The 23,199-nt window shown below is 36.1% G+C and overlaps 1 protein-coding gene across 6 annotated transcripts in view; it reads left to right on the top strand.

Annotated features, from left to right (window-relative positions):
• MIER3 (MIER family member 3) overlaps positions 1-22,371 on the top strand; it is a 194,106-nt gene extending 171,735 nt beyond the window's left edge. For 5 of the 6 annotated variants that reach the window (XM_047864619.1, XM_047864611.1, XM_047864627.1 and 2 more), the window contains 10 exons: positions 2,230-2,364; positions 3,892-4,012; positions 5,145-5,230; positions 5,426-5,498; positions 7,480-7,631; positions 10,900-10,981; positions 12,728-12,822; positions 17,919-18,046; positions 18,124-18,266; positions 18,370-22,371. In XM_047864619.1, the coding sequence (XP_047720575.1) occupies positions 2,230-2,364; positions 3,892-4,012; positions 5,145-5,230; positions 5,426-5,498; positions 7,480-7,631; positions 10,900-10,981; positions 12,728-12,822; positions 17,919-18,046; positions 18,124-18,266; positions 18,370-18,827 (1,473 nt within the window). In that variant the 3' untranslated portion in view covers positions 18,828-22,371. The remainder of the gene's footprint in view (positions 1-2,229; positions 2,365-3,891; positions 4,013-5,144; positions 5,231-5,425; positions 5,499-7,479; positions 7,632-10,899; positions 10,982-12,727; positions 12,823-17,918; positions 18,047-18,123; positions 18,267-18,369) is intronic. The other variant, XM_047864605.1, reaches the window with a different exon arrangement.
• Positions 22,372-23,199: the final 828 nt, after the last annotated feature.

The following is a 23,199-nucleotide window of genomic DNA, read 5'->3' as shown; positions in this document are numbered from 1 at the left end:
ATCCCTCTTCATCTTTCAAGACTTAGCTCAGTCTTTCCATCCTATGTGGTACCTCCCTAACCTCATGTATTCCCATGAGGAAATGCCATTATTCCCAGAGTGTAGTTCTTCCCTTCTCTGTACTCAACAGTGTATGGTGCTATTTCCAGAATTGATTAATGCAGCCAACACATTGTATTATAGTTGTTAACTTACCAGTTTCTTCCATCAGGAGTACAGTCATTGAGAGCAGGGATTTTTCTATAAATTTTCTTTTCTCTATCCATAGCTAGTAGCCTCTGCACAGTATCTAGAATGCAATAAATTCTGTATTGATGGAAAAGTGGACCTGCCTGTGTATGATGAGTGAAAATTGACATCTCCTCAGGTCACGGAGAGAATCTGAAACTTCTGAGGTTTTGGAGAAATACTGATGACAGATGGTTTGCAAAGGCTGCAACCTAGTCTCCTCTTAAAACCAATATGAGCCAAAGGGAATAGGCTGCATGGAGTCTGCAAGGAGCAGGGCTAAGGAGACTCTAAATCTGGTCCTGGGCACATTTGAGGGGTTCTGTTCATTGATTCAGGAGAAGAATAATTCACGAGGTTTCCTCATGGCATGGGTGAACTTCTGTCCATCCTGACCATCCAACTCAATTTGTGCTGACTCCATGCTACCAAAGCAGCTTTTTAACTGATTTCAATCCCAAGCTGAAAGGATTTCATGAGTGACATGATTGGTATGGTCACTGCAAAAGGCACATGTCTCCTACAGCAAATTTACAAAGTAGCATTCTGTCCTAAACCTTATTCCAAATTCATTTCGCTTGAATCTGTTTTAATAAGGCACAGTGAAAAATGTAAGTTCTAGTAGACCTATAAAGGTGAAGGTCAGGTTCTTGGGCACCCCCAGAGCCTGAATTCCCTGTGGGGCCTGGTGGGCAATCAGTGGCTTTCTAGAATCATCACTGGCTTCTCTCAGCTCACTTTGTGATATGCTGTGGATATATTTTACATACTCTGCTTTAGCATTTCATGCTTTTTGCATCATGACTTAGGCATTTTGCCTTAAAAAGAAAACTAAACCCATAAGCAAGCTTAATGAATCTCTTAATAGATGGGCATAAACATCTTTACAATATTGAAAAAATTAGTCTATAGATACATTGTTTTGTGTTCATATATTTGAATAATTATAAATAGTTCTATACACTTTAGTAGTTGAATTAAGATATTTTTAAAAAGGAAATACACTCCTTATTTTCTGATGGATTAGTTGGGGGAAGAGGGTGCCAGTATGTGGCACGGCATAGGTACTCATTACACAGGAAGCACTGCAGCCAAAGTATGTGGTTTTATCAAAGCAGTGCTGCCAGTAAGTGGTACTAGGATTTGAACCCAGAACTGAGCCTTCTGTTTTGTCACCTGTAAAATGGTGGTAATGATACAAACTTCAGTAGATGGTTATGGAAGAGAAACCTAAAACAAGTGTACAGAATATAGCTATGATAGTAGTAATATAAAAGGATAATTTTTAAAAGTAATATATAAATATTGTTGGTGTTAGTGAATGCTCAGCAGTGGTTTCCCTTCAGGTATCATTTCATTAATATGAAGAATAAACCAAGTGGTCAACTGTTAATTGTGAAGAAACAAGCTAAAAATTACATGAAGTTATTGATTGATTAATTGTGAATGCTTTCAAGGCAAATCATTATACCAATGTGAATGCTAAAAAAATAAAAGTCACTAAAGCAAATATTTGAGGAATTTTTTAAAGGGTGAAATGATAGGGGGGGCCTGTGTGGCTCAGTTGGTTAAGCATCTGACTTCATCTCAGGTCGTGATCTCCTGGTTTGTGGGTTCGAGCCCTGCACCAGGCTCTGTGCTGATAACTCAGAGCCTGGAGCATGCTTTGGATTGTGTGTCTCCCTCTCTCTCTCTCTGCCTCTCCCCTGCTCACGCTCTCTCTCTCTCTCTCTCTCAAAAATAAATAAACATTAAAAAAAATAGTGAAATGATGCTGGAAAATAAAAATGAAGATGTTAATTTTTAAGGCTTTTGTTAATATGTTAATAAAAGCTCTAAGTCTTTAAGCCTATTTTCTGGCAGTAGTACAAAATGAAAAACTAAAACTTGGCTTTGATTTGATACTGCTGTTTTGTTAATCTGTTTTATGAACATTAAGTTTATCTGTACTTCTGTATTGTGGCATTTACTGAGTTTATGTTTGTGCCTTGGCTTGACTAGGAAGGAAACATGCCTCTAGAAGATTTACTGGCATTCTATGGCTATGAACCTACAATTCCAGCAGTTGCAAATTCCAGTGCAAATAGCTCCCCAAGTGAACTTGCTGATGAACTACCAGACATGACACTAGACAAAGTAAGTAACAAACATTTAAAAGAAAAATTCCAGATCCAAAAATAGCCATTATCATTGGTTGTTTTTTATTAGTTTCCTTTTAATTGAAAGCATTTTATAGTTCTGAAATGTAAACTTTTTATTGGCCCCCATTGCTCTTGTCATTTTGGTGACCCAATTTAAATATTGTTTGGATTTGATCACACTACTTTAAAAGTACTAATAGTTTCCCGCTGCTTTGTATGTTTGAGTGTTCTCCCCCAATTTTTTCTTCCCTATGTTGATATATTGTGTCTAAACTTAGATTTTGCCCTCACTTCTTTTGATCCTCTGACTACTTGAACGCATTGATTAATAAATCCCTCAGAAGCCTTCAAACCAAGCTGACTTAGATGTGGAGTGGTTAGAGAGAAGTTCTGTTTTGTTGGGCTCTGTGAGTGACAGCAGCCACAGTAGACAAGACCATTGTGATGTATCTGTAACATTGTTGGTTGTGGGGAAGGCATAGTTCCTGCTGAGGAAAGTTCACACAACCATGGTCTCTGCTAACTTTCTTTGGTCTTTGGAAAGCTTTCCTTGCCTTTCAGATATCAGGCAGGGAGAGGAATCCACATCTTGGAACCTCTTCCTGTGAGTTTTGTTGTTCCCCCTTTCCAATCAAATGTGATACTACTGTACCATACCTTAATGATTATAGTCACCTAGCGAATATTGAGTGCCTACTAGGTACCAGGCATAAGATAACTGTATACTTAAATAATAAATTCAAATCTGTTCTTTTAAAGTTATATCACTAGTCAGAGCTTTTCATTAGTTAGATTTTTTAAATTATTGGAAGAGAAGAGTTTGGAGAAGTTTTTGGTTTTGTTTTATTTATGTTGGCAGAAAATTTAATTGTTAAAAAAATTTTTTTTTAATGTTTATTTATTTTTGAGAGAGAGAGAGAGAACAAGCACTAGTGGGGAAGGGGCAGAGAGACAGAGGGGGGACACAGAATCTGAAGCAGGCTGTAGGTTCTGAGCTGTCAGCACAGAGCCCGACGCGGGGCTCGAACTCACAAACTGCGAGATTGTGCCCTGAGCTGAAGTCGGACGCTTAACCGACTGAGCCACCCAGAAGCCCCGAGTTTAATTATTAATCATTTAGAAGTAAGATTATTTTTGTTGTAAAGTCACTAAAACTTAGCCTGCAGCTTCATATGAGCTTTCTGTTTATCCATAAGTTAAGCAAAATTGTTTGTTAAAAGTGTGTAAGCAGTAAAGTTACTAAGTATTATATGTAATTAAATATTAAGTGTTACCACTATTTATGTATATGAAGTAAATTATAAGAGCATTTCAGACTTACTTCTCTCAAAACTAAGGGGGCTTCAACAGATTCTTACTTGTATCATAATACCATAGTAATATATTTATGAATAATATCATGAAGACTTTTTCTTAAATTGATGAGTTGTAATAATTTTTTTATTAAATTTTTTTAAATTCTTAAATATTTTTATGAGATGTAATAATTTCTAACTCTAACACTGCATTCCTATTCTTATAGGAGGAAATTGCTAAAGACCTGCTGTCCGGTGATGATGAGGAAACTCAGTCTTCTGCAGATGACCTGACACCATCTGTGACATCCCATGAAACTTCCGATTTCTTTCCTAGGCCTTTACGATGTAAGAAACCCAATCGTTACTGATTAATAGTAGCATTGATACTCTAGCTTAGGTACACTTAATGGCATTCAATAGTTTGTCAGAATATTCTAAGTGTTTTCTTTAATTGACGTGCAGTCCTTTAATAATCCAAATAAGATTATCACTTTTTTTATTGGGATAGAGGTAAACTAATATGTCCTTTAAAAACCTAAAGTATTTGTTTAGTTTTGCAAGGCTGTACATTTTCTTTCCCAAGATTCATCTGTTACTATGGGAAACAATTCTTCAGCCATGAAATTTCATGGAAATTTTTTGGACTCTCTTAAAAGGCTCTTTACTCTCCTGGTTTTGAAAACTATCAGATGCTTAAAAAGTATTTTTTAGCGATTTATTTATTTTTTCGTTTTAGTTCTTGGTGTTATGTCTTAATGTATATCAGTAATATTGAAAGGTTTTTGAAGTGAAATAATTTCTTATCTGCAAACTTGCTTATTTTTTTAGGTATTTTGATTGTAGAAGAACTGTTCACTTAACAAATGCAAATACATATATGCTTGTATGTGCACAAAAATATAATTTTGATGGACTTAATGTGCATCTTGGTCTATGTCCCATTCTGAGTTAGTATATAATAAGACCTCCAGTGCTTTCTGTTCTTTTTTAAGGTGACCGTAGTGGTTTTCCTTTTACCTTCCCAAACTCTTTGACAAGACCAAACATTTTTAATCTTTATTTTTGAGAGAGAGAGAGAGACAGAGCACGAGCAGGGGAGGAGCAGAGAGAGAGAGAGGGAAACACAGATTCTGAAGCAAGCTCTAGGTTCTGAGCTGTCAGCACAGAGCCCAATGCGGGGCTCGAACCCACAAAAGCAAGTTCATGACCTCAGCCGAAGTTGGACACTTAACTGACTGAGCCACCCAGGTGCCCCATGACTAGACCAAAAATTTTTAAGGATATATACACTTTCTTAGTATTTTCAGTGTCTTGTTTTGACTGGTGTTAAGATCTGAGAATAGTACAAGAAGTTGAGTATATTTGTGTTACTCTCATGTATTCAGACTTTTATAATGTACCATGTGCCAGCTGTTCTTCCGGGTGCTGCAAAAGTAGGCAAAAAAACCTTTTTAAAATTTACTTTTCTTCTTTTAAGCAAATACTACATGTGATGGAGATAAGGAATCAGAAGCTGAAGATGTTGAAACAGACAGTGGTAACTCACCTGAAGATTTGAGGAAAGTAAGTTGAGTTACCATCAGAAGTTAGTGGACTGTTTGGACTAACATAACTTTTAAAAACATTTCTGAAGTAACTTAAGATAATTTTGTTGTTACAAGATGAAATTTCTTTTGACTTGTAACTGATTAATAAGTTGGAACTTGTTTTTCAGAATTTATTTTTATAGGGTGTTTTTACTTCTGAATTTTCTTGTAGGAAATAATGATTGGTTTACAATATCAGGCAGAGATTCCTCCGTACCTTGGAGAGTATGATGGTGATGAGAAAGGTAAGGAGGCTTTTGATTTTGATATTGATAATATTTGGTAGGCTCTTACCCCTTAATTTGTTTGTTTAGTTATCTGATTATATACCAGCCTTGGCAGTATAAAGATAAATTTGGAGTCAGTGAAAGTTTGGGACTGACTTAGGAATAATATATCGAAATGAACTTCGGAGCTTGGAGAACCACTCTCTTCTCCGTACAGTGCTTCTTAGCCTTACAGGTATGCGAAGGCAACTGCTAAAGTAGTGGAATGTCTCTGAGGGTGCAGCTGCTTGGCCCACATCCCACTTTAGTAGAAGTGGGTAGAATCTTACCACTTGAGATAATGAGTATTTGAGAGATAAAATCCTCTTGGAAAGACAACTCTTAATGAATAAAGAATATAGATGAAATTTTGTGTGAGCCCTGAAAGAGAAGGTGGTAGAATACAAGGATTCTTCTTGTTTTGTACACCCCTACTTAAGTGTAATCAGTTTTTTCTTCACAATTTTGCTAGATCCTAGTTAACAGTTGGTTCTGAAAATGTGGTGGAAAATAAAGATACAGGTACATTTCTCTAGCCGAAATTGGGAAGCCTGTAGATTTGGCCATGTGCATTTGACCTTTTCCCTAATGAGTTTATTTGTTCTTATGACATGATGGGGCCAAAGCGTCACAGTGATACAACCCTTCCTGAGTCTTTCTTCCTTTTCTTTGTTAGCTCATCCTCTATTTAAAGGAAGGAAGGAAGGACTGGCTAACTCTAGGGTTCTTAGCCTTTTCAGTCCCTACCAACAACATTTTCCTAAACTGCTTTCAAAGTGATATTCTCCCAGGGAAGCAAACAGTAGTTGATCACCTTCAGATGCCCCAGTTGTCCACCGAAATGCCACACAAACCTTGGAAGTCAAATACATGCTTAGCAGCTGTCAGTTCTTAGATTAGACGTAATGGAGGTAGTCATCTCTCAGTTCTACACATTCAGAAGGAAAGATATACCTTCTCTATACTTAGAGGGAATAAACCCAAACTATTTTACCTATTTCAGTTTTGACCGAAGAGGAAAGAAACTGGTTCCAGAAATTTACATGAAAAGTCAGTCTTATTATTTCACAGGCATATTTTATTTTTAACTTTCCTGCTCACTGGGAGTGGTGATTTCCTGTGGTGATTCCCAACAGTTGTGAATGTAAAGCACTTATCACGGTCCTTGGTACATAGTGAGATTTCAGCAAATTATTTTATTACACACTTGAAGAATGCATTGCACTTAAAGCAATGGGATAAGTACTTGGGCCTCTGTGTTACTTAATTTTGTGAAGTAGAAGCTTTAATTATAGTGGCAATGTGGACATTGATAGAATATATACCTTATTTGAGTGACATGTCACTCATTAGTATATCAGCCTCTTGAAGAGATTTTGGAAAGTTTACGTCTCTTACTGTTAATCATTCATTTTTGATTAATTTGCTTCCTCCTTTAAATAAAATTCACCTTTTGGGAGGAAATCAGTAAAGTAAAAACCTACCTTTCTTAGGTATTTCATTATTGGCAGATATTTTGGTTTTTATTGATCTTTGTTTGCTTGTTTTATTTCTTTACAGTTTTTAACCTGTATATAATCATCATAAAGACAGGGAGTTCAGTGAGGTTATTAAAGAATTTTCACAGGTTATTTTTACTCCCTCATTAGGGAGAGTATAAAACCTCTCCTCTGAGTTTTACATTAGATTTTACAGGGCATAGAAAGCCTTCTGATTGGATAGTAAATCCAACCAGCGAGAAAGCTACTTGCTCTAGCCACTGGAACACTTGGCCCTTAATAAAGTTAAAAAAATTTTTTTTAAACCTTTACCAATGAAGGACTCACCTTGCCAGACAATCAAATTGCTTGTGTCCTCAAATAGTCCCAGTGTGTAGCATATCAAAGAAGAGGAAGAACAGTTTGTATACATCTATGAGCATGTTCATTATTTAGTATGTTAATGGGATTTTCTTTAACAGTGTATGAAAATGAAGACCAGCTACTTTGGCGTCCTGGTGTGGTTTTGGAGAGCAAAGTTAAGGAGTACCTTGTTGAGACCTCATTAAGAACTGGAAATGAAAAAATAATGGATAGGATATCTGCAGGAACACACACAAGAGACAATGAACAGGTATTCTTCAAATTTTGTCGAAACAGCAGCTAACTAGTCTCTGCTTGATTTTCTTATATTCGATTAAAATATTTCTTACATGTGAACTGGATATCTCTTTTTCTGATAGATTTTAATTTTTTTTTAATGTTTTTATTTATTTTTGAAGGAGAGAGAGACAGAGCATGAGTGGGGGAGGAGCAGAGAGAGAGGGAGACACAGAATCCGAAGCAGGCTCCAGGCTCTGAGCCATCAGCACAGAGCCCGATGCGGGGCTCGAACCCACAAACTGTGAGATCATGACCTGAGCCGAAGCCGGATGCTCAACCGACTGAGCCACCCAGGCGCCCCAATTTGTTTTTTTTTTAATGTTTAGTTCTTGAGAGAGAGAGAGAGAAACAGAGCGCGAGTGGGGAAGGGGCAGGGAGAGAGAGGGAGACACAGAATGTGAAGCAGGCTTCAGGCTCTGAGCCGTCAGCACAGAGCCCAGCACGGGGCTTGAACTCATGAATCATGAGATCATGACCTAGGCCGAAATTGGACGCTTAACCAACTGAGCCACCCAGGTGCCCCCTGATAGATTTTTGAAACTTGGAAAATACTGGCTTATAAAAAGTCCCAAGAGCTGGTAGTGATAACCATTCCATATTGTTTGATGTCTTCTGGTCTTTTCTTCTATGTATATGTGCACATCTTAATTTGAGTCACTTACTTTCCTTTGCCATTGAAAATTCTTTAGTATCTCATTCCTGATGATTTTATATATTCCATCTGTAGCTATAATGTCACTTAACTTAAACATTCTCTATGCTTAGACTTGTAGGTTTTATAATAAAGATACTCTTTGGATTACTCTCGAACTTTATTCAGGAAATGTTTGAAAGTATTTTGTATTAAGGTTGTATAAATTTGCTTTAGGAGCATTTGTTAAGCACTGTGTACCTATAGATGCAGAATACTCCTGATTGTATGTGGGATGGGGCTGGGAGTAATACCTATTAGGGCTTTTTTTTTTTTTTTTTTTGGATGCCCCTAGTTTTGCCCTCTGATACCATTTTGCCCCTCTTGTATACTCTTTACCCTGTATCTTTAGCCTAGGTGATCCTAACTGAAATGAATATCCAGTGATAGTTGGACTCAGCCTTGAATTCCCAAGTAACATAGAGAAGTTATAGAAACTGAATTTCAGAGTATCTTTCACCTGTCAAAAAGAAATCCCATTGGGTTTTTGTACTGATAATCCATGAAACTATAAATTAATTTTGCAAGAATTAGTGCCTTTAAAACATTAAACTTTCCAGTTCAAGAACATGGTCTGACTTTCCATTTATTTTACTTTTTTAATCACTCAAATGTTTTTGTTTGTTTGGGTATCACATCCATCTAATTAACTTAATTCTTCAATATTTGAAATACGTGATTTTAATACTTTTGTAAATGGGATCTCTATTATAATGGTATGTTAATATAGAGAAATACCAATTTTTAAAAATTTATTTTTTCTCAAGCTGTTGAAACTAATAATTTTTCAGTTGTTTTTATCAGGCTTTCTAGTCTTTAGGGAGCCATAACTCAGAGATGTTTGGTAGTGATAGTGATTTGAGGCCTGCTTTTGATGGAAAGTAATCATCTAAGGTTTTTACATTAGGAATAATACCAGTGTGGGGCACCTGGGTGGCTCAGTCAGTTAAGCGACCGACTTTGGCTCAGGTCATGATCTCATGGTTTGTGAGTTCAAGCCCTGTGTTGGGCTGTCTGCTGTCAGCACAGAGCCGGCTTTGGATCATCTGTCTGTCTCTCTCACTACCCTTTGCACCCACGCCTGCTCTCTGTCTCTCTCCTTCTCTCCCTGTCTCTCAAAAATAAATAAACATTAAAAAAAAAAGAAGAAGAATATTGGTGCTTGGTTTGATGTAGGTTGTCTTTATTATAGTAAGGTAGTAACATTCTGCTTACACATATAATAGTTTTTGTCTTTGCGGCGCCTGGGTGGCTCAGTCAGTGATGCGTCTGACTTCGGCTCAGGTCATGATATCACAGTTCGTGAGTTCAGTCCCTGCGTCGCGCTCTGTGCTGACAGCTCAGAGCCTGGAGCCTGCTTCGTATTCTGTGTCTCTGTCTCTCTCTGCCCTTCCCCTGCTTACACTCTGTCTCTCTCTGTCTCAAAAATAAACATGAAGAAAAAAGTTTTTGTCTTTTTTTTTCCATGTTTTTTTTTAATTTTTTTTAAATTTTTTTAAATGTTTTTATTTTTGAGGCAGAGAGAGGCAGAGCATGAGCAGGGGAGGGGCAGAGAGAGGGGGAGACACGGAATCTGAAGCAGGCTCCAGACTCTGATCTGTCAGCACAGAGCCTGACGCGAGGCTTAAACTCACAGACTGTGAGATCATGACCTGAGCTGAAATCGGACGCTTAACCGACTCATCCAGCCAGACGCCCCTTTTCATGTTTATTTTTGAGAGAGAGAGAGAGACAGACAGACACATACATAGTGTGAGCGGGGAAGGGGCAGAGAGAGGGAGACACAGAATCTGAAGCAGGCTCCAGGCTCCGAGCTGTCAGCACAGAGCCCGACACGGGGCTTGAATCTCACAGACCATGAGATCATGACCTGAGCTGAAGTTGGACGCTTAACCAACTGACCCACCCAAGTGCCCCTGTCTTTTTAAAATTAGAAATGGATATTGATTTACCAGATGCTCTTTTAGCAGCTAGATTGGTTTTTTTTTAAGGTTTTATTTATTTATTTTGAGAGCACGTGGGGGAGGGGCAGAGAGAGGGGAAGAATCTTAAACAGGATTAAAAAATGATACATTTCATAGTAGACAATGAGACTGTTATAAACCCAAGTCACTAAAATACGCATCCTCTTCCAGGCTAGCTGTTTCCTTATATTGACACTCTAAAAGGCAGGGAGTAGGTGATGTGAAGAACAAGACCATATTTATACTAATTTTTCCCAACTGGAAAAATCATCTAAAATAGGGAAATTTCCCCAGCTCAGATGGCCTGACAATAAAAAATAAAGTCAAGAGTGATACCAGTGGGTGACTTCTGAGGGGTAGAGTGAAAATGAACAAACTTCTGAGATAATTGAGTCTATCATCAGGATAGGTATGTAGACTAAATGTTTGGACAAACATACCCTCAAATGTCTTACATATTTAGAGAGCATTTCAGACAGTATTTGTCAGGACTGTTACTGGTCCTGGTTGTTTGTCTGTTTTAATGCTATTAAGTATGAATTTCTGATAATTTTTATTGAATAGTTTTTTTCTTTCTCTTGTAGGCATTATATGAACTTCTCAAGTGTAACCATAATATAAAGGAGGCAATTGAAAGGTACTGCTGCAATGGAAAGGCATCTCAAGGTAAGCAAAGCTTGGGATCAAGAGAGGGAAATGACAGGGGATCCTCATTTGGGGAGTAGAATAAGCAAAGTATTATAAAGGATGGAGCAGTCCTGTAACAGTTTTGTAAGATCGGTGTTCATCTTCATAGCGAATAATTGTTTCCTTTTCTTGCCCTCTATTTTTAGACGTACCAGAGATTTTTCAAAAACACATTAGTTACCCCCCTGTCACCTCCACTTTCTTGAAGAAATAGTTACAGAACAAAGCAGACCCCAGAGATGACAATATATCCAAAGTAGTTAAAAAGAATGATTTTTATGATTTCACTGAACAAAAAGTTGTTTTTTTAAACCAAACAGGAAATGGAAAGGAGATTAAAGATAAAAAAGAAACATGTATAAAATATTCCATTGAATTTATTACAAGAAGGGTGTTTTTAGTAATCATGTAATAAAATTTTTACAGCGCTTAGGTTTTGCTTTGTGTGTGTCAAGGAAAATGGTTAACTTTAATTTCAGTAGTTTTGTTATTATATAAGTGAATTGCATGCACCATGGCTTTCATTAAGTAAGTAGGTAAAGAAATAATACTCTAATATTATATAAATGGCTTGGCACAAATAGAAAAGCTGAAAAGAGTATGTTTAAACTTGTAGGTTGAGACAGTCTTTTGGAATGTTTCCTTATAAAAGTTGTTTTTTTAAAAAGCTTATTTTAAGCTCTCCTAATGTTGAGAACTAAATACTGGGTTTTTTTTCTTGAGTTCAAACTATGTTTTATCTTTATGGTGGACTATTCTTCATGGGGATGTAGTCTCCCATGTCTTTGAGGAAAAAACTCCCAAGTCTTTTCTGCCCCAAATAGATTTGAGTTTATTGTTAGTGTCTTCTGGGAAGTTGAATGGGATTTAGTGTTTTGAGAACATGGGCTGTTTCTTATTCCTGTTAGATTTCCAGAGTGTAGCACTCTGCAAAAAGACTTTAAATAAATGTATATTGATTACTCATGGTCTCAAAGCACTATGGTTTTTGTTTTTTTGTTTTTTTTTTTTAAATTTTTTTTTTCAACGTTTATTTATTTTTGGGACAGAGAGAGACAGAGCATGAATGGGGGAGGGGCAGAGAGAGAGGGAGACACAGAATTGGAAACAGGCTCCAGGCTCTGAGCCATCAGCCCAGAGCCTGACGCGGGGCTCAAACTCCCGGACTGTGAGATCGTGACCTGGCTGAAGTCGGACGCTTAACCGACTGCGCCACCCAGGCGCCCCAAAGCACTATGGTTTTGATATAATAGCAAAATAAGGAACTTTTTTTCCCATAAAGGAAATAACCTTTTTTTCTAATTAAAAAAAAATACATGCTTATAGTTTAAAAAAAATTAGAAAAACAATGAGCATAAGTTAAAAAAATTACATCCTTATCCTTTCATGCAGAGAAAAAAAACCTAGTTTTTATATTTTGGTATTGTAGATTTTTAAGTAATATTTATAATGTGTATACTTTAGGTAATCCTAACTGAAATCATTGGATTACAGAACTGTGTGTGTGTGTGTGTGTGTGTGTGTGTGTGTGTGTGTGTGTGTGAGAGAGAGAGGGGGGGGGAGGGAGGGAGGTACAGGCAGAGGCAGAGGGAGAGGGAAGGAGTTAGTTAATGGCCTTTCATAGGGGGAAACATACTGAAAGTAAACTAGCAATTCGCATAAAAGATGTGAGGTCAATCAATACATCTTTTTTTTTTTTTTTTTTTTTTTTTAACATTTCTTTAGAAGGAATGACTGCATGGACAGAAGAAGAATGCCGGAGCTTTGAACATGCACTCATGCTTTTTGGAAAAGATTTTCATCTTATACAGAAGAATAAGGTAAATTAGTACAGATACAGGTAAAATAAGGCAGATTAGTACAGATTGCTTAGTAATTACAATGAATATAAACAAATAAGTTTTAAGTCACTTAGGACAAAAGAAAGGAAGAACTTGTTAATGCTCTCCTGACATTAACATTTCTCATATTACTCTAAACATGACTGGGATTTGCCAACACCTACTCCTGGGAATGCTGATAGTGTACTCACCTATCTTTTGACACATATAGTTGTCATATTCATAGAATATGGATTCACTTGGGATGCCTGGGTGGCTCATTCCCGTTAAGTGTGTGCCTTTGGCTCAGGTCATGATCTCGTGATTCTTGAGTTTGAGCCCTGCGTCGGACTCTGTGCTGACAGCTCAGAGCCTGGAGCCTGCTTCAGATTCTGTGTCTCCCTCTCTCTGCCCCTCCCCTGCTTGCACTCTGTCTCTCTGTCTCTCTCTCTCTTCTCTCTCAAAAATAAACATTAAAACAGAAAAGAAAATGGATTTACTATATTTTCCAGGTAGTCTTAGTCTTTTACCATTTTCCTTGACTTTGATTTCTTTCTAAGCTATTCAGAGGTTTGTGGCCTCAGAAATGTTTCCCTTTAGTGGCCAGAACTGCAGTTGCTGAAAGAAGAAACATTGGTTACTAAAAGCAACTATAAATGTTACCACAGCATGAAATGCTGGTGAGGTTGTGGAGCAACAGGAATTCTCATTCATTGCTGATGAGAGTGTAAAATAGTATGGCCACCTTAAAAAGACAGTTGACAGTTTCTTGAAAGACAGTTGGGTGTTTTTTTACAAAGCTAACCATACTCTTCCCATATGATCCAGCAATTGTACTCAGTGGTCTTTACCTGAAGGAGTTGAAAACTTAAGTCCACACAGAAACCTCCACACAAATATTAATAGCAGCTTTAGTCATAATTGCCAGAACTTTGACATAATTAAGATGTCCTTTGAATAGATGAATTAACACACTTTGAGAGGAAGATGGATAAATACACTGACAGATCCATTCCATGGAATATTATTCAGTGCTAAAAAAGAATGAGCTATGAAGCCACAAAGACATGGGGGGACCTTTAAACGTGTATTGCTAAGGCAAAGAAACCAATCTGGAAAGACTATGTATGATCTCAATTATATGACATTCTGGAAAAGGTAAAACTATGGGGGCAATAAATAGATTAGTGGTTTCAAAATTTTTCGTGGAGGGAGGGATGAATAGGTGCAGTACAGAGGATTTTTAAGGCAGTGAAATTATTTTGTATCATGTTATACTCGATAGATGTATGTCATTATATATTTTTCAATACCTATGTAATAAGTAATGACTGAGTGAACCCTAATGTAAATGATTTTGGGTAATAAACCCGTGCTGGTATAGATTCATTGATTGTATCAAGTGCCACTGAGGTGGGGAATTGATAGTGAAGGGAATTATGCATGTTTGGGAGCAGATGTATGTGGGAACTTGGACTTTCTGCTCAAATCAGCTGTGAACTGAAAACTGCTCTAAAAAATAAAGTACTTTTAAAAAAGTGTATGTGTGTGTATATTCTAGTAGTTTGTAATAATTTTCATTAAAGTATGCTTTGTTTATTATTATCTCTCTTTATCCTAAAGGAACATAAGATTCTGAAGTGTTTAGATGGGTAGGTCAATATTTTCTGCCTTTTTCATTAATAGACTTTGTTTTTTCGGGCATTTTGGTTTACAGAAAAATTGATCAGAAAGTACACAGGGTTCCCGTGTATCCCCTTACCCCCACATACACAGCTTCCATTATTATTAATATCTTACATTAGTGTGATATATGTTATAATTAATGAATGAATATTGATATATTATTAACTGAAGTCCATGGTTTACATTTGGGTTCACTTTTTGTGTTGTATGGGTTCTGACAAATGTGTAATGACATGTACCATTACATGTATAATGATATCCACCATTATAGTGTCATACAGCATAGTTTCCCAGCCCTAAAAATCCGTGTAGTCTAACCTCTTCCACCCTATTCTTTCCCTCCCTGCAGCCCTACTCCTAACACCTGGCTTTTTACTGTCTGTATACTTTTGCCATTTCAGAATGTCATATGGTCGGAATCATATAGTATGTAGCCTTTTCAGATTGGCTTCTTTGACATAGTAATAACGCATTTAAGGGTTTCTCTATTTTTTTTCATGGCTTGAAAGTGCATTTCTTTTTATCACATTTCTTTCTATCCCATTGTATGGATATACCATCTTATCCATTCACCTATTGGAGCACATCTTGGTTGCATCCAAGTTTTGATAGTTATAAGCTGCTATAAACATCTGGTTGAAGGTTTTTGACTTCTTTGGCTAAATGCCAGTGAGTGGGATTATATGGTAAGAGTATGTTTGGTTTTGTAGAAAACCTTCCAAATGTCTGCTAAATTGGCTTTACCATTTTGTATTCCCACCAGCAATGAGAGTTCCTGTTGCTCCACATCCTTGCCAGCATTTGTTGTTGTCAGTGTTTTAGATTTTGGGTGTTGTAATAGGTGTGTAATGTATCTTGTTTTCTGCATTTTTCTGATGACATATGATGTGGAGCATCTTTTCATTTGCTTATTTGCCATCTGTATTTCTTTTTTGTAAGGAGGTGTCTTCTGTTAAGGTGTTTAGCCTTTTTTTTTTTTTTTAAGCCTATTTTTTAACTGAGTGGTTTGTTGTCTTATCATTGAGTTGTAAGTGATCTTTACATAATTCCAATAACAGTCCTTTATCACATAGGTGTTTTGCATATATTTTCTCCCAGTCTTTGGCTGTCTTTTCATTCTCTTTTGCAAAGTAGAAGTGTTTAATTTTAATGAACTTCAGCCTAACAAATTTTCTTTTATAGATCATGCTGTTAGTATTACATCTTAAAAGTCATGTGATCCCCAAAGTCATCTAGATTTTCTCCTATGTTATGTTCTAGGAGCTTTATAGTTGTGCACATTACACATTTACATCTGTATTCCATTTTTAGTTAATTATTGTGAAAGTTTTTAAGAACTGTGTCTTTTCTTCCTTTCTTCCTTGTTTTTTTATTTGTTTTTACATGTGGCTATTCAGTTGTTCTAGCACCATTTGTTTAGAAGATGACTTCATTGCGTTGCCTTTACTTTTTGTTAAGGATTAGTTGACTGCATTTGTGTGTCTTTTTCTGGGCTCTCTATTCTGTTGCATTAATGTGGGTATCTGTTTTTTCACTAGTATCACACTGTCTTGACTCCTGTAGCTTTATAGTAAGCTTGAAGTTGGGTACTATCAGTCCTCCAGCTTTGTTTTGTTTCAGTATTGTGTTGGTTATTCTGTTTTTGTTTTGTATTGTTTTGCCCTTCCCATATAAACTTTAGAATTAGTTTGTCAGTATTTACCAAATAACTTTCTGGGACTTTGATTAGAATTGCACTGAATCTATAGGTTAAGTTGGGAAGAGCTGACATCTTAACAGTAATGAGTCTTCTTATCCATGAATGTGGGATATCACTCCATTTATTTATATCTCTCATTTCTTTAATCATATTATAATGTTCCTTACATAGGTCTTGCATGTGTTTTGTTAGATTTATACCTAAATATTTCATTTTGGGTGTGCTAATGTAAATGTTGTGTTTTTAAATTTCAAATATCATTTGTTCATTGCTGGTGTATAGGCAAGCAATTGACTTTTGTGTGTTAACTGTGTATGCTACAATTTTGCTATAATCGTTTATTAGTTCCATGAGTTTTTTGTGGATTCTTTGGATTTTTCTTTGTATGGTCATGTCATCTGTAAACAGAGACAGTTTTATTTCTTCTCAGTGTGTATACCTTTTATTTTTCTTATTGCTTTTGCTAGATATTCCAGTATGATGTTGAATTGTTTAATGCCTTTTTGTATGTATGAAAATCTTATGTTTTCTCAAAGATGAGATGAAGTATTTAGTGAATAGATAAAACTTTTTTAAAGAAGGCTGGGTTGTTGAAGTCAAAATAAAACATAAGTTTTACAGTGACTTAGGAAATTTATTCGTTTATTCCATAAATAATGAAGTTCTACAATTTACTGGATGTTGTTTTAAGCACTAGGAATACATCAGTGAATAAGACAGGAAAGTTCTCTGTTCCCAAGAAGCCTATGTTCACCACAAAGACTTCTAGTTAATGATGTTTATTGAAATGTACACTATATTTCTTGGCTTAGAAAGCTTGTTCCCTGGAAACCAATTTGACAATAAACTTCATATATTGAAAAAAAAAAAAAAGAAAGAAAGCTTGTTCCATAATGTTATGCACTTATGTCATGATCAGTAATCAGGATAGAGATGCTAAAAGTTCCTCATAGGATACTGATTAAGCAGTGGAGAAAGTATTTATTAGAGAAGGACACAGAATTTTGTCTGTATGTTTGAACTCATACCTTTAGCTGCATATAGTTTGAACAGCCCTAGTCTGGATGTGGAGACACGTTGGTGAGGCTCAAATTTTATTGTTTTTGTTGTTGTTGTTACCCAACTCCTGTAGCTGTGAACCAAACCCACGTTGAAGGAAAACACCCTGCCTTTAGCTAGAAAATCATCTTAAATTGCAGATGCAGTAGAGTGCTGATCCCTTTTCTAAGAGTTTTTAGTCTCTTTTGCATTATGGAACCCTTTGATAATCTGATGAAGCTGCAGCCCTTTACCCCAGAAAAGTGTACCTACATATAATTTTCGGATTTAATAGATGCCCATTAATCCCATTCATGGACCCCTCAGGGTTAAGGACTCCTGCTGCAGTCAGAATCACAATGAGTGTTCAGTGAGGAAAAAAGTAAAGGTTGCCAGTGTTTTAGGATTTTCAGCATCATTTCTGGGTACACATTTATTTTATAAACTAATACATTCTGATTGAAATAACAAACCTTGGCCTTTTGAAGGTATCCTTATTATTAAATAGTATAAATATAAAGACATTTTTTTCTGATAAAGTGTTCAGAAATTCATAATTCGGGAGATAGAAAATAAGACCCATGGATTAAAGCTATAGTTGTATTAAAAAAATTACTAAAAAATGGATTGGGTTTGTTGGTTTCTACTGAAAAATTCAACTTTCTTTTGTTAGGTGAGAACTAGAACAGTTGCTGAATGTGTAGCATTCTACTATATGTGGAAGAAATCTGAACGTTATGATTACTTTGCTCAACAGACAAGATTTGGAAAGAAACGATATAACCATCACCCTGGAGTTACGTAAGTACCGTGGGCTTTAGAGACTTTTGTTTTAACTCTGATATGCAGTCATGAAATTATTGGGGTATGTTTTTCAGGGACTATATGGATCGTTTGGTAGATGAAACAGAAGCTCTGGGAGGGACAGTAAATTCTTCAGCCTTAACTTCTAATCGACCTGAGCCTCTTCCTGATCAACAGCTGAACATTCTCAACTCTTTCACTGCCAGTGACTTGACAGGTAAAAAATGAGCATCTTTTTGTGTTCTTCAGCTTAGGGCAAAATTGTGTCTTGTTTCATGACACAGGACAACTTACTTAAACCATTTTCCATTTCTTTTTAGCTTTGACCAACAGCGTAGCAACCGTCTGCAACCCCACGGATGTTAATTGTTTGGATGATAGCTTTCCTCCATTGGGCAACACACCCCGTGGACAAGTAAATCATGTGCCTGTCGTAACGGAAGAGTTACTCACCTTGCCGAGCAACGGGGAAAGTGATTGTTTTAATTTATTTGAGACTGGATTTTATCACTCAGAGCTAAACCCCATGAACATGTGCAGTGAAGAGTCAGAAAGACCAGCAAAGAGATTGAAAATGGGCATTGCTGTTCCTGAATCCTTTATGAATGAGGTTTCTGTAAATAATTTGGGTGTGGACTTTGAAAATCACACACATCACATCACCAGTGCCAAAATGGCCGTCTCTGTGGCTGACTTTGGCAGTCTGTCTGCCAGTGAGACCAATGGCTTCATCAGTGCCCATGCTCTACATCAGCATGCCGCCCTTCACTCTGAGTGACACGAGTGAGGAGCCCAGAAACAGTGGGTGTGCAGAACCAGTAAACTTGAGGAAAGGATCAGGTTTGCTTAGTCTTTCACTGGAAGTTTGAACATTTTTCACTATGACATCAGTGATGTCAGTATGTATAGAACTATATCTTGATTTATCAAGAGTATTTTCATTTTTCAATCCATAAATGTGGAAATGAACTATGATCAGCAGAGTTGGGAACTAAGATTGAACTCTGTGGTGCAGCTTTAAGCTCTGCTTATCTCTTCCTCATCCCCCAGTACCTCTTCTCCACTCCCTTTTTTTCTATTCTTTTCTGTTCCCCACTGCCCTCACTCCCAATTTTAAAACCTGTAGACAGAGGCCACCGGCTCAAAACCAGCACAGATGTTCTGAACTGAATGGAGTGGCTTCTTTTCGTGTAAATTCCTTTTGCCGTAATGGATGCAGTGGAATAACAATGTTTACAGGTACCGATCCCAATCCCTGCTCAATGTAGCATTTTTTGGTTTTATTTTCTTAATTAAATAAAAGCAGGGGTAGGTTTCTTTAAACTGCACAAACATGCAAGGATTTTTTTTAAAATGGAAACTTCTCTCATGTTATTCAACTAGAGCACTTCAGTTTACAAAACAGCAAGTCCATCTTTACGGAAGCCAGCACGAGGAACTGCGTGCAAATTATGAAGACACTTGCTTGGATCCTGTTTCAAAATTCTAGACCAGGGCTACCTTACACAGAATCTGTCATTTTACTGTGGGAAGAGTTCTGTGTACCTTCATTGATTGGCTAAAAATTTGGCTTTTGAAGATGTGGTATTTAGATGGGGTTTTGTCCACCATTGTCAAGATTATAATTCTAAAAATCATACTGGTATTGATAATTTAGTTTATCCTGAGGCAACTGACTTGCAGGACACAGTCTACAGAGCCTAGGATGGTGCCACTCAATGGTTTACATTTGGGACACTTCTTATGTTGTTTGTAGCACTGCAGTTCAAAGTGTTCATATTTTGGAGGGACTTCTAGATTTTACACTTAATGCAGTAGAACCTTGAAGTATATTTAAACTTTTTTTGTTTAGCTTGAACAGTTGGCAAGAAAAATGTGAGTTTCTGTCTATTGACATAGAATGGTACTTTACCACTTTAAGTTTTAAAAAGTGATAGACGTTCAGATGCATCTCACACTCAGTTTTATTTCTATTCCAGACATTGTGAATGAGAAGCCATTGTCATAAACTTTGGCCATTTTTGCTCTATAGATATGCATCTTTAAGTTAAAAGGTGAATTCACATATACACAATACAGTATTAGGATGTAATAAGCTTTGCTTTTATAGTTCAGTTACAATGGAATTTTGCTTTTTTTTTTTTTTTTTGCACCATCTTAGTTGAAATTTTCAATTTCTGCTAGTTGTCTTGCTTTGCAAAAAACTTAAATGTTTGGCTGCATTGCTGATATTTGTAAGTATAAGTCGCTTCAAGGTTGTGCTGATGAGTAGATAAGTTGTAGTGACCTTAGTAGTGATGGAAAGGGAGGGTATTTATTATACAAACTGTGAACTGCAATGACATCCTTAGTTTTGGATGATGTGTATTCTTATTTTTGTTTGCAGCATTTTAATGAAGATTGCTTTGAAGTGTTTACGCAGTAGCATATTTACTATAAAATTTAGTTTAGCACAGTGGACAAAAGTAGTTAAATTAATAACTTAAAATCAGTCTCTAATTTATACATCTAAAGTCTAGCATTCCTGTATGCACACAGTAAATAATGGGTAGCCTGGGCTCTATGTTGCTTTCAGATATTTTTATCCAAGTTATCAGCTTCTTATTGCTGTGGTGTTGTGCTAAACTTTGAACCTTATTTCTTTTGTTAAAAATCAGTATACCTTTTATAATTTAGTAAGATACTGGCCATAATCTTCCATTGTTATAACTTTAATTTTCACTCTGGGTTTACAGTGGCTGGTTTGTATAAAATAATTTACACAAAGATGACTGAATGCTAATACCAGTTGCACTTAAATGAACATGCCCATTCTCAGTAGCTGATGCAGTAACATAGTCAGTTTATCTATGCATTGCTGGGATCTTGATATAAGATGGAAACAGTGTTTCTTATCTAAAGTTTTGATTATCAGCAAGTTGAATGGACACTTTAGTTATTTAAATAAAGATTTTTGACCAAAATCCAGAAAATGATATGAGAGAAAAATAAATTCCAGCTAGTTTAATAGATTTTTAAATGTCAATCTGATTTTAGCCTCTTAGAGAGTGCTAACTAGCTGGTAACGTTTACTTTTAATTCCTTGTTAAAATGAGGCAATAATTTGCAAGATTTTTGTATATATATGTAAATTCTTCATATCTTTTTAGATCTAATTCAATATTTTCTGACTGCTTCCGCCATGTATAATACCATTTTTGTGCATGCTTGATGTGACATTCATAAATTGTACCACTATGACTTTATCCATGTAAAATAGCTATTTATTGAATTTTCTTTTAAAAGCTGGATTTGCTGGGTTTTGTTTCCTCCAGTTAAGCATCTTAACAGAGAATTTGTTACTGTTTATTAGAAGAATTGCGTTTGAGAGCATGAAAATAACTGATTTGCAATTTTATGAAGAAACAATAATGCCTTTATTATCAAGTGTGAAGCACAATTCTTATAACAAACTGTGATAAATTCTTTTGTTTTCTTTTGCCGCATTATTTTCTTATGAACAAACCAAAAATCCATGGTGAGCAGTTGCATTGTTGGCTGATGTATCTTTTATGTACAGGGAATTTGAAGAGGACAACGGATCCATTTAGGAGTGTAACTGGTGCTGTGATTATAGCAATACTTTTGTTAGTCGTACGTCATCTTTTCCATGCTAGCATTTTAAATGTTTAGTTTTCCTCTTGTCACGGTCAACTGCTGAATTTACTTGAAGGATGTAGAATACTGTTTAAACAATACTAAAGTGTGTACAATTAGGTCAAAGAATTGTGCAATTGTTTCCTTTTTAATTTTTAAAATTGAGGGTCATAAATATTTGAGAACGTCAGATTTAATAGAGCATAGTGATACTATTTAATTTAACCAAAGTCTCTAGTGAATATTTCAACTTTGAATGTAAACTAATGAATAAACCTGACCACCAAGGAGATTGTTTGCCCAGAGTTTCAAAGCACATTGTCTACAAATGGAAATTGAAATAATTTATAAAAATATTGACATTACTATGTTTTTTAAAAAGTTCTTAATTTTTTCACTAAAAGGAGGAAACTATTAGTTTTATTGTTAAATATGGTAGATATTAAAATTCCTCTTAGATGACCAGTGATTCCAATTGTCCCAGTTTGAAATAAGTATCCTGTGAGTATGAGATTAATTAGTGACAATCACAACAAGTTTTAGTATCAGATGTTCAAGAGGAAGTTGCTATTGTTGCATTGATTTTAATATTTGTACATAAACACTGATTTTTTTGAGCATTATTTTGTATTTGTTGTACTTTAATACCTGGTGTACAGTTCCAGAAATAAACATCTGGAAATCTTTTTTTTTTCTTGGTTCGTGTGAGTATTTGCCACAATTAGATTTTTGTTTAATGAATGATAAGCTATAACTCATGGGACATGGGTAGATATTTAACCACTGTTCGGTTGGTTTTTGAGGCAGTAAATAAGATATTTGATAGTGACAAATGGCAGATAAAATACTTTTTCTTTAAATCCTCTATAACAAATTTCCATATGGAATGAAACAGCCATCCCAAAATGAGGCTAGCTTATACTTTCAATGTAATTCAGGAAATATTTGTTGAATGTCTGTTTTGTTTCAAACACTGTTCTAGGTAAGTATGTCTTTTAGGAAGACGTGATGTCTATTAATTGTGTTGTTATTTGACAATGTATTTATGGTAAACTAGTCTTTCTTATCCTAGTATACATAGTTTAGTAGCCTCGTAGAAATATCTTTTCAAAACCTTCATCTTTCAAGCTGAAGATCTCTTAGTCTAATTTCACAAATTAATTTCACAAATTTGTTCGCATATTTCATTTCCTCTGAGCAGAGCTTTATCTAGTTCTTTTTTTTTTTTTTTTTTTTTTTTTGAGAGAGAGAGAGAGAAGGGGGTGTTGGAGAGGGGAGGGCAGGGAGAGAGGGAAGGAGAGAGAATCACAAGCAGGCTCCGCACTGCCAGTGGGGAGCCTGATGTGGGGCTTGATCCCACAAACTGCAAGGTCATGACCTGAGCCGACATCAAGAATCAGATGTTCAACTGACTGAGCCACCCAGGCGCCCCTAGTCCATTCTTAATATGCAGTGATCAGATAGCACATAGGGTCCAGATTTTGTACAAGGACACAAAGAGGATAAAATGAAAG

The sequence above is a fragment of the Prionailurus viverrinus genome, chromosome A1 (genome assembly GCF_022837055.1).
Source record: "Prionailurus viverrinus isolate Anna chromosome A1, UM_Priviv_1.0, whole genome shotgun sequence".
Lineage (NCBI taxonomy): Eukaryota > Metazoa > Chordata > Mammalia > Carnivora > Felidae > Prionailurus > Prionailurus viverrinus.
Note: the sequence above shows the minus strand (reverse complement) of the source record. Positions and strands in the feature narration are given on the sequence as shown.